The sequence below is a fragment of the Lonchura striata genome, chromosome 3, assembly GCF_050655825.1.
Source record: "Lonchura striata isolate lonStrDom1 chromosome 3, ASM5065582v1, whole genome shotgun sequence".
NCBI classification, from domain to species: domain Eukaryota; kingdom Metazoa; phylum Chordata; class Aves; order Passeriformes; family Estrildidae; genus Lonchura; species Lonchura striata.
The window spans coordinates 31,182,302-31,194,462 of NC_140705.1; the positions used below are offsets into that span (position 1 = coordinate 31,182,302).

Genomic DNA, 12,161 nt, shown 5'->3' on the forward strand with positions numbered 1-12,161 from the left:
CTGGAACAAAATACCCAGAGAAGCTGTTGAGCAGCTTTGCTGGAAGTGTTCAAGGCCAGGTTGGGTGGAGCTTTGAGCAACTTGATCTAGTGGAAGGCATTCCTGCCCATGGCAGGGGGACTGGAACTACATGATCTTTAAGGGCCTTCCAACCCAAACCATTCTGTGATTCTATGAATCAGTTTCACCCTGTACTTCACTGTGACACTGTATTGAGACACCAGTCAGAAAAAGGAACTTCCTAATCCATATACTGTCCCCATAAACAAATATATAGGTGAGTGCTGCAAGCCTTAAGAAACTGGAGCTGAAATGCAAAAACCTACATTTACATTTGCATAGTTGTGAACATTTATTAGTTACAGTGTAATGAAAATCAACTTTTTTTGATACAGGCAAAAGTAAAAACATACTTTATATAGAAAAAAATCACAGCTTTAAAAACTGACTTACATAGTTTAAAATGACTAAATTTGGTTGTATTTCAAGGCATTGGACTTTAATACTTAATTTTATGCCAAACCATCACACAGTGCAAGAAATATTCTGCAACAAATTCCATACAGCAGTCTTCAGAGTATTTAGTCTCACAGAATCTCATGGTGGCATACTGAATACTTCTCCATTTAAACAGAAAACATTGCTGAAGTTACATTTTCTTTCTTCACATACTCTCTATTACAAAAATATCAAATTGCAAATTTGACAGTGTATTCTACAAATAAATGCATCACAAGCAACAGGAATTGCAACTTTGGCACAGCTACTTTACAAAGTGTATTATAAAAATAAATTATATGGCAAATATCAAACAAAATCAAGCATGTGCCTTGGGCTTTGCAATTAAGAGTGAAATTCAGCTGGCAGAAAGACTGCTGCTCTCTCTCTGATTAGATACTTTTAAAATACCAGCAAGGCCATTGGTTTTTAAAGCTCTACCAAGAAAAAAATATATATATAAAACCTAATGGAAGCATTAATACTTCCACAAATAATCAGTAGCACAAGTGACCCTGGTGTTGATGGCAGAGAGCTTCTACAGTGGTCCATCCACAGGCATGGAAGGTAGTGCACACAGAGAGCTCTAGCGGGCGGTAACTCATCTAGAGTTCACGCGTAACTGGTGAATGATGACACTCTCTAAAAGAAAAGAGAGCAAAACATTCTGGTTTATGAAACTACAAACGCATTGCAGCTTACTTGAAAGAACAGTTACAATGGCAGTGCAAGGCATTTTTCTAAAAAAGTCTCACAAACTCACTCTCACATCACTGCTTGACAAAACTACCCTGGCTCATGCTACAAAGGGAAACTAAATTAGTACCTGTCGAGGGCTCAGAAGGCCTTGGCTTCCACCTCAATGTCAAGACCATAATTTGGTTGTCCATAATAAAAAAGGGAGTAATACAGTTGAATGGATTAAAGCAGAGGGACACCAAAGTTCCAGTTCCACATCCAAACTAGGTAGAGAAAGACTTGGAGCTGGGCATCTAGTATCTTGTCTAAGCAACTTCATCATAAATCTGGTGGCAATTCATCAATAGGGATGAGGAAGAGGTATGAAGTCATTTCTCATTTTTTTAAATTTAAACTTGGTTTAAAAACCTATGCTGTGTTTATTCCGTGAGTCTTCTTGAATTTTGCTTCTTGAATTTTAATGGAGATTAATTTCAGCCACAGCATGCAAAACTATGTGTTGACATTTTCTTTAAAAGGCTGGATTTAATTTTCCCCTGTCTGTAGTCACACACACAGTCCCAGTCCCTGATTAATCCCTGAGCTCTGCTGAAGTACTAATGGCCTGGTCTTCTGTTCTTCTACCTGTATATACAGCTCTTACTGCCAACTTATTTAATACAAGAATTTAACTGTCAGTTAACATTTTTATGTGAAAAGGAGAATTTTATGTATTTAAAATAATGTAACTGTACCAATACTAATTAGAGCTATACATTTTCAGAAATATTCATCTTAATTGAAATTACTTTTGTTACCTTCCTTTCTTAATACTCTGAAGATTTTTCAAAATTTATGGGGCCCAAGAAATGACACTATTGATATAATTTTTGCCTTTTACATTTTTATTGATTTTTTGCCTTTATCTGCTTCTTAACTAATATTTACAAGGTTTTTCATGAAGTTACATTCTAAGAAGAAAGAAAAATAAAAATATTTTCCATGTACTCTTACGGCCAGAACTTTGCCACTAGATGGCAGACCCCAGTGCTGCTTTTCATACGTGGTGAAGCAAGAGAAGGGCTGAGGCAACGTCCAATAAAATATATTAAGGCAAATTAAATAATAGAATTTCCCGAACTGAAAGTATTTATTTTCCATCCAACTTATCAATAACAAATTATTTTCAACAAGAAATTTACATCGGTTCCACCACACTTGAGCAGTGAATGTGAAAGAACCACAAACTTACTGCATGACTTCACCTTACAGCCAGTGCTGTTCTAACTTGAAGCTCTTGTGGAATATGATGTTAACAGCTACATTTACATATTCTTTTCTTAATATTAAAAATACTATTTTTAAAAAAATATTTTCTTAATATTCACTGTGCATATTTAATAAGGAGTTTAGACACAAAAATCTGAAAAATGGGCAGCAGAAAAATATCATGCTCTGTATGAATATATATATTATGTACACACACGTGTAGTTACTAAAAGAGGCGTCTGAACAGTTACTAAGGTAAAATTAGAATAGGGCTGGTTTTGTGAGAACTCTTTTGGGCCACCCTCTGTAGGAATATGATTCTATTTTAAAGATATTATTAAATATTTTTTTTTCAGCATTCCAGATTAGAGTATTTCAAGGAGCTAAGTATCCTCTTAAACAAAACAATTTATTTTAATTACAGAAAAAGAAAATGTAGTTAATGTAAAACAGATAATTCTGCTTTCAGTCCTACTGATGTAAAGCAGAACTTCTTGAGAAGCACATCAGGATACCAGTTCATATAATGAAGTACATCAAGTGACATTTTAACATATAAAGTTTAATTCCTCCTTACAATATATACAAGTATCACCAGATAATACAAAAATGAATGTACCACAGACAATGCACACCCAAGCAACAGAAGAGAATCATACATCAGTATTTCTGTTTTTAAAATCCCAAGGGGAGTGTTGTTTTGGTTTTTTTTTTGTTTAGAGAACCATTCACAACTGAGTGTTTCATACCCGAGAGCTGATAGTTCTGCACATGACACTAGTTAACCCTGCTTACATTTTAAGAAAATAAAAAAAAAAAAAAAACAAGGTAAGAGCAATGTGTAGGGAGTAAGATTCAAAGTGAAATTAATATCTATAATGAAAAATATTGCATATAATTTTGGCCAAGAGAGCTCAAGCAAAATTAAGAGAAAGAGGATAACTCACACTGACAGAGAGGAGAAAACCATTCTCCTAAATGAAAGCAAGTTCAAAAGATGAGCTCACAAAAACTCCTGCCAGCAAACTGTGTTTCAAAGCAACTCAATGAAATTGGCCACTGATGTGTGAGGGGAACATGTAATTGGTCTGAAAATTGTCCTAACTGTTGCAGCTTATGCCAAGTACCTGAAACCCAGCAGGATAGTAACTTACTCTATTACAGACCTGCTCTTCCACATCTGATCAGAATTACTAAATATTCATATAAACATTACTGAATATTCATGTAACTATTGAGCATATTTTAGAATCTGCATGGCATATTTCAAGCAGTGACATATGACTTGGCATCCTATTGGCATGGATCAAGATATTAATGTGGCTTTAGAGATTACTTCCATGGTGGCAATTACTATGTGCTGTAAGTGGTTTGAGGTTTAAATACAGTGACGCGTACTCTGGGCATATTACAAAGAATCACAAAGTGTTTGGGTTTTCAAAAATCACACTAACGGGTGTCACAAAAGAAAAAAGGTAACCAAAGTAAATAAAAATCTCTATTTTTCTTCTACCATTTGCTTAGGATGTTTGCTATTCTGAGAGAAATCTCTCTAGGCATTACACTTGAAGCTCTGCACTCCTTTTTCAGTCACACTCAAATGTATTTATCTACTAATGACTACATTAGCAATAGCCCTATGTAGCAGTAAGTCTGGCAATGGGATCTAACTGAGGGAACACAGTAGAAAACTTGTTAGGAACTATATTTAAAATCAGAGAGATCATTTGGAGAACTGAGGGAGCACCTTTTCAGTCCATGTGTGCTGCTCATGAATGGGCTGGAATTTTCCCTGCTATTCACCCTCTCCACCTTACTGCTGGGGCTAAACCGTGCATTACTACTGCTGGGCTTGAGTTATCACAACTGCTTATATATGGCCATGTCATCAGCCAAAACATGGCTTCTCTCCAGCTGACATTGATTATGACTAAAAGAACAAAGATTACACAGTCATCTTAGTTTCTTACAAAGCATTCTAACTATCATTATGATTCTGAGTGCATTATTTTGCTACTGAAATTGTTCCACTTCATTACAAAAACCAAAAAAAAAAAAAACAAAAACCAAACCAAATGACCGAAAAAAGTTAAGAGAGAGAAAGCATGATGATGAGTGACTCCAAATGATCATTTAGGAAGGCTGAGTTTATTATGCACTATAATCCAGTAATGGAGAATAAACATATGCCCTGTAAATCCCTAATATTATCCTTTGGATTGATGTGTCAGAGTTTGATTCTTTGGTGCCTAGTAAAAATTGAGGTCTGGACAAAGTTTGTCCTCGTGGCATTTGTGACATCACTCTTGTGTTCATTCTTTGATCCTGTATGAAGGTGAGCTCATGCCCTGCTCTTCCACACAGTGAGACACTGCTAAGGTCTTGCTCCTCTTCTCTGCCGTCCTTTTCATTAAACTGGAAAAACTTCTTATTCTGGAGATCCCTATTGCTCTGTCAGATTTGCATGAAATTGGTTGGTTGTTCAGTGTTATTCATTAGGGAAGGAGAGATGGAAGGATGGATGAACACAGACACTTCATTTTATAAGCCTCCTTTTCATCCGGACCAGGCTCAAAGGCAGCCTTCGGAACAGGGACACAACATCTGGAGGGGCCTCCTTCCTAGTTCAATATCCTGACCCCTCAACCACTCCCTTGTTTCTGCTCAGTGAATACTGAAGCACTCCATGCAGAACAGCACAGCCTTTCCAGGAGGGAATGAGAATGCCACCTTCTTCCTCCTCAGCTGTCAGTGCCACTAGTGAACCTGCCTGCAACTGATGTGGGTTTGAGTCTCCTCAGATACTGTCTCCTACCTTTTAAAAAAGGTTTCAATCAAAAGCTTTTGAAAGTAAGCAGCACTACCCCTGCATTTGTGTGGTATTTGATCTATTAGAAGGCATTCATGATCCTACAGTCACTTTAAAACGCCAACTGGTTTCCTTGTGCCCTCCTCCTTTCTTTTTCTGGCCTGTGAGTCTAGCACTAAGTTACATTAAACCCAACCTTTAGCTTTTTCTTTTGCTGGATTCCTTTAAATTCAGATCAGTTCCCCAGTTAAATTCAAACACCTGCACCAGTTCAAAGGACAACCACATAGTCAGTGAGTACTTTCTTGGCTGCAGGTGACAAAGCCAGGACTACAGCTTTTCAGCCCAGTGTGAAGTTATATCCTGACTTTAAGTGACCATAAAATTGTGAGTTGACTTAAAAGCCTCGGAGGAAATACAAGAATACCTGCATTATGGATCTCTGTAAGGTACAGTGGCTGCAGTGCTACATTTAAGTTGTAACAGAAACACTGGCTAGATAAGGTCTGTGGAAGAACATTAGGAAGATCTTCAGGATGCCTCTTGGGCTTAGGCATTGTTTTTAGATTTGGTTGTTTAAATTGCCTTTTGGAGCTGACCTACTGAATGGAGAATCTTACTGTAGTCACTAAACATAACTGTCTTCAGATTCAGAGGAAATTTCAGTGTAACACAAATAGGCTTGAACTTTTAATACTTCTGAACTATAGGCTTTCTTTTCTCTTCATGTTACCCTTCTTCTACCTTCAGGAAACAAGAATATTAGGTCAATTAAAACAGATGTCAAAGTTTTGAGTATAACAAAATACCTGGTTTTAGATAACAGTTTAACCAGCTGCCTGATTCCAACTCTTTAGACTTCTGCTGCAGAGCAAAATCTGGTTTTGTTGTGCAGCCCCTGGGGAAAAATAACAGGCTCCTAAGTCTGACCTCTCTGGAATTTCTGAAGTCTGTCTCATCTAATCCTACTGACTCTTCAGGAGCAACTCCTGCCTGCAATTTTGGCTGTGCCAGTCTGTGTGCCCTGGATTTCAGGTACTGTGAGGCTGGCTTGTTTTTTCAAATGAATTAGTTTCTTAGACTTCAAACAAAAACAAAATTTTCTACAACAGGCACACATAGAATATTGAGTATGGTGACAGTTAACTAAGGAACTAAGTTTTTTTTGACACAAGGAAGGCTTTAGGCAGCTGTATCAAGCTACATTAGCTTGGGGATCATGTTTGCAGTAATATTTGACTGTTTTGACCTTACAGCTTCCTTCAGTAACAGCATTTAAAGTGAACATGCAGAAAAAAGACATTTTTCTCCTTGAAATATCTGTTAAAAAGTCTGTGTTACAGAAAGAACAGTAAGATCTCAGCAACATTTTATTGACATACTGAGACTTTTAAATGATAAGAATTCCTTGAGAGGATCTGATGTATTTCTGACATATCAACTCACATTGCTTGCTGAAGTGCTGGGAATACGCGTTATGAAATAATGCTACTAATACTACTCTGATTTTTGAATGTCATAGGAACTAGAACCTTAAAATTAACAGGCATTTAAAGTGCTACACATGTGAAAAACCAAACCTATGCCCTTTATGTGAATAATAAAATGCCGCTTTACAATGGGATAATTGTAAATATTGGGTCTGAAATTGGAGAGCAATGCAAAGCAGATGGAAAACTAAACATTACTTGGATTGAATATAATTTTCTTGACCTTCAGTGACAGATTTCTTCCATCAAATATCTTCTCCCAGGCCAAATTTCGTATTTCACCCACCAGTGCATTTTCCTTTCTGTGAATTTATTGGTGGTCTGACCACCTTGCTTTCTGTTTTAACCACTAGACCATTCACAGCTTGCTGAGGTGGTTGAAGCATTATACCACTTTAAACCCATCATTTATTTTTCTGGTCAGCTTCATTTCTTTTGGTTCCAACTTTCTTCTGTGAAAATTGACCACTTAATGGAAACGTGCTTTAATAATTCTACTGTTATTAAATAAACAATCATAACAATCATCAGCATCCACAGTATTTCCATGCTGGAAAAATTCCTTAAAACATGCTTAAAAAAATGCAAACATACAGATGAGGAAATCACAAAGAGGGAAGGAAAAATGATGAATCACCATGGTATTGTAAGGTGGTCTGCATTTTATGACAAAATATTTTAAAACAACTGAAAGCTGAGGGTAATTTCCTTACCAAACCCTCTCTCTTTCACTATCTGTACCTGAGCTATGCCTTTAGATAGCAATTCCTGCCACCAAGCAGGCTGTGCTGACTTAGCCTCTAAGACATAAGGATGCTTGGCAAGTAAGGTTTAAATATAAGACCCAATCAGGAAAACTGAAAACCAATGGAATGAGTTGCTTCATAGCCTTTAGTGGTCTTTGGAACAGGCACAAATGAATTGTATTAATTTTTTCCAGATAGTGTTTCTCAAGCTTTTGCTGAGGACTAAACACCTTCTGGCTCACAAGCCTTCATCTGAGCCCTGAGCTAGCAGTATTCCAGTGTTTGTAAGTCAGGGACCTGGTTCTAAGTGTTGTCTACAAATGTTAACTCTCTCTGGAAGCATTAATTGCTGAAAAACATTGTGCAACATCCTTATGCCCCTGATTTTAGATAGTTATCTTGAGAAAGCAGCTCCCTACTGAGAAATGGTGATTTTGATTGGAGGCTCCTAGAGAGAAGGCCACATGGTGCCCATCCTTCCTCTCTTCCCCTCCCACACACGAGGTACTGGCTTTCATTAAAACAGGACCTCAAGTGCGCATGGCAAGTCTTCTGGCATTGCTTCCCTAGGCCGTGTGGCATTTCAACAATGTGATCAAGGCAGGAAGGAAAGCAGACCATGCAGCAGCAAAGGTGAAAAGTGATCCATTAAGGTGGAAAACAATCTAGTAAAAGTGATCAAACCTCCTTTGATCTACTAAAAAGTGACCAAGTCTATCATTAAGAATTCCTGAACTAGATTAATAATCTAGTGCAGTTACCCCATTCTCACTTCCTAGACAGAAAACCTTCCTGGCATAAAATTGCCTTTTTGACAGCTTTTTTTTTTTTTTTTTTTTTTTTAACTTGAGTAAGAAAACAAAAGGATTCTGTTATTTAAGTAGTCAGTGCACACACTTATTAGTTTGTTGTTAAGTGACAGCTGCTAGTACAGGCAAACGTGAACAACTACACAGACAGGGGAACTGACTTCCATGGCAGCAGTAAAACCTGCAAAACGTACCCCCTGAGCCACTGCCATCAGCCCTGACCCCCGCCCAGGGAGGCAGAGCTGCTGGCTGAAGATTTCTTCAGTTCTATTTTCATAGACTGAGTCTCAGCACGAGGCTCGAATTTTGTCACATTTCCTGCTCCTGGGGCTGCCACTACTGGCTTTCCTGCTTTCATACCTTTTGACACAGGAATTCGGGTGGGTGTAGGTCTCGGGGATGACCCATCCTGTCCTGTCTGCAAAACAAAGAGACAGAGAAAAATGCCACACATTAAGGACTTTCTCATACATGTTCATCTTACACCTTTCTTTGGTTCTTCATTTACTTTTCAAACAACAACATCCCAAATCACACCTATTAGCAAAGTAATATTCACACTTGGAATCTGGCCATGGCACATACTGCTAGAATACAGCCAAAGGCACAGTTGTGATCAAACTAATTTCCCAGAGGTGAAGTGTAGTGTTTTGACTCAATGTCACAAGGATGGGAATTTGTGCAAATTTCCCATTCTCCAGCATGACAAAGTGCAGGATGGCCTTAGAGGCAACTACAACATTGGCTTGACTGTCAGGACAGGCAAAATATTAGCATCTTCCTAATAGACTAGCATAGACACTATGACAGGTCTTCAAAACAGCATAGTCAGGTAAGGCTAACGATGAATGTAGGGTAACTGCCGAATTTTAGGAGCTGGGGCACGATCACTCAGCATTGTAAATAAAATTGAATTTTACTTCCCAAAGTATGCTAAGCTTATGGCTGGGGCCACTTATTTCTGCACTGGGAAGAGCAGGGGGTTGGGAGAGAAAGAAAAAGAGAAAATATTTGTATTTCCTTTTCCTGTGGCTATGACAGGAGGGATGGGGGAAAGGGTTCTCACAGTCCAAGCATAGATCATCACTTGAGAAACTCTAGCGAGGGTGAAGCTGCTAACCCAAATTTCCAAGGATACCTCAAGGCAGTGTGCACATGGCCATTTTACTATCTCTGCCAGTTTTCTGCCCTGGACAACAGCCTAGCAAGCACACTTGTCCTCAAGTTTGAGTACTTAAGAATTAAAAAAACCCCCCAAAAAACAGCCAAAGTGGTTGGCTTGGGGCTGGCAGAACCAACACAGCTCCTGTGTCCTTCTGGAGCCCCAGGTGGAGACCAGGCCAAAACTATTCCATAGCTTTGGCCAGACAATGATGCACATACTCTTCAAGGTCAAATCTGGAGCTACCCCATATGAACCATATAAGTATTTTCTTATATTTAAGAAAATACTTATAAACTTGACAATTGTGGAAGGAAAACAGGCTTTATCTCCTGCAGTGTGCAATACAGATACAAATGATAATGGCAACAACTTCAGTCTCTTGGCTAAATTTCCTACAAGACTGACATTTCTGTTCAGATTATGGATTAAGATTTTCATCTGACAAAAGAGAACAATTCTCCTAAAATCCTGGAATGCTAGCTAGACTTACCTGCTGAATGACTAAACTCTGCAACTTGTGACATATAAGCAAAGTAAAACTTAACTGCTCAAATAGACTGGATTGGGGGCCTATGTCAGATGCAACAAGCTTTTGTATACTTAAAAATGCTCTACAAATGTTTTTCAGCCAGTGGCATCAGAGCTTTCTGTCTGCGTCCTGAACATGCAAAGGAAAACCATTCCTTAATCTTCTAAGAACAGTTCAAAACCCCATGTGTACACTCAAAAAAATCACAATTGGAAAACTTGAATGCTGTCTGCCTGACAGGAAGGAAGCCATTTTCAATAACTAAAAGCAACATTTACAATAGTAGTCTAAACGCTAATATGGAACTCACATGTAGATGTCAAAACAAGTTAGGCGCATACAATTCTGTAGGGCAAAACATGCAAATGCATTCCATCAGCCTTGGAAAATATGTCAACATCCCAGGGGACCCAAATGACAAACATCTTGTACTCCCTGAAAGAGTCCCACAGTGAGTAAACATGAGGCAATCAAATGGAGTAGCTGGAATCTCAGGCATTTATTCAGCTTTATTCACATGTAAATTATTAACTAAGGATTTGGGCGCTTTCAAGTTACTCATTTCAAGCCTAAATCACTCAAAAGCACTTTGAAAAGAACTCTAACTTGCTTTAAATTTCTTAGTTGCCTTCATTCCAGCATACTAACGTGTTGATCACATGGAATCTAATGCCTGCTTCCCAGGCAGCTGCAAAAGCATTTTGTGTTTGCCAAGTGAGATGGCACAAAGGTGTCTCCCCAGCCGCTGTCCTCTTGGGCACGGGAAGGGGCAGCAAGCAGAGAACACATCCAGTCTGTAGCATCTGTGGCAGAGAACCCACACCACTGCCTGTCTCTCCATCACTTCTTCCAAGAACTCAAAGCCATTCCTTCCAGCTGTTTGTCTGCAGGCTGCTGTCTTCTGGTTGGTCTGGTTGGGACGTGGCTCCAGCCAGAAACTAACCCTTACACAGCAGGAATGGAGTGCCTGAGACCCCGTGAGACACTGGGTAATGCATGCTGGATCTGAGCTGGCAAGGCAAGACATGGTGCTGGAACAGGGACCCAGTGAGGTTACACAAGACATTAATGAGAGTGAGAGGAACACATGCAGCTGCTATGGTGCAGTCATCATCAGCTCTCACTGCAGACGCAGGTGCATTGACCTGTGAAGTTGCAGTAAGGCTGGGCAGTCCCATTAAAGGAAAAAAGCAAACTGAACATACAGAACATGTAGCATGTGTGAGTAGTTTGTAACAAATCCGGCTTGGTGCATTTTATTGACGCACAAAGAGAATGCTTTCATGCACATACTAGCTTCTGGAATATTTTAAGTAAAAAATGCTTTTTCAGCCTTTGTTCTCAATCTGATCAGGCCCCTGCTTGCCCTGGACAGAAATGGTTCAGTTCAGTGGCCAAAAGACACCTTGTGCAATTTGAAATGCCCTGGGCTACTCAAGCAATGTACACAGGGCTGGCAGACAAGACAGATGACCCAAGGAGACCTAAAACTTTTGATAAAGCAGCTGGAAGGCAGGTACATGATTTGACAGCACTGAAAATAGCACTAAAATAAAGTATCTTTAGGTAACTTTATCCTCAAAGGGTGGGACTTGAGATCTAGTCAATATAGTCAGCAGAGCCAGTGGGCAATTCAGCTCACACAGAAGCTAGCCCTGTCTCAGCTGGATCACCCCCAAGTCACCTCAGGCCAACACACATGCCTCAGTGCTGCCATGGGGACTGATGACTACAGATTGACTCAGTTGCCCACACTGATACTTCTCGTGCCACCTGAGGTGTCTGTCCCATCAGCTGCCACTGCAGAAAGGTACGGGTGGGTTATCCCTCCCAGCCTCACATACATCTGAGTTGCCACAAACACACAGCCAGCACCATAACACCTCTGCACAGGCTGAGCTGCCCCCTGCACCTCCAGGAGCTCCAGCAGCAGCTCAGAGCAGACATGGGACACCTACACAGAGCTACATTTAGATGCCAATCTCAAACTAAATGCTGTCCAATTGCAAGTGGCCTTACAGCTGCATAAACACTTGTCCCCTTCGCTCTGGCACCTAGCAGCTTCTCAGCTGGGCCCTCCTGCCATGGTCACAGGATGCCGTGCATGGTTGGTGCGGTGCCACCGCGCTGGCTCTGCTGCAGCCGGGATTCCCTCTGCTCCCTGCAGA

General features: G+C 39.7%; 1 protein-coding gene across 13 annotated transcripts in view; it reads right to left on the reverse strand.

Moving 5' to 3' along the window:
* Positions 1-333: 333 nt before the first annotated feature.
* The window catches only part of FILIP1 (filamin A interacting protein 1), a 114,749-nt gene continuing 102,921 nt past the window's right edge, over positions 334-12,161 (reverse strand). For 5 of the 13 annotated variants that reach the window (XM_085576430.1, XM_085576427.1, XM_085576426.1 and 2 more), the window contains one exon: positions 2,836-8,717. In XM_085576430.1, the coding sequence (XP_085432556.1) occupies positions 8,511-8,717 (207 nt within the window). In that variant the 3' untranslated portion in view covers positions 2,836-8,510. Of the gene's footprint in view, positions 1,141-2,835; positions 8,718-12,161 lie in introns of those variants that run through there. The other 8 variants (XM_085576433.1, XM_085576435.1, XM_085576432.1 and 5 more) reach the window with 7 other exon arrangements.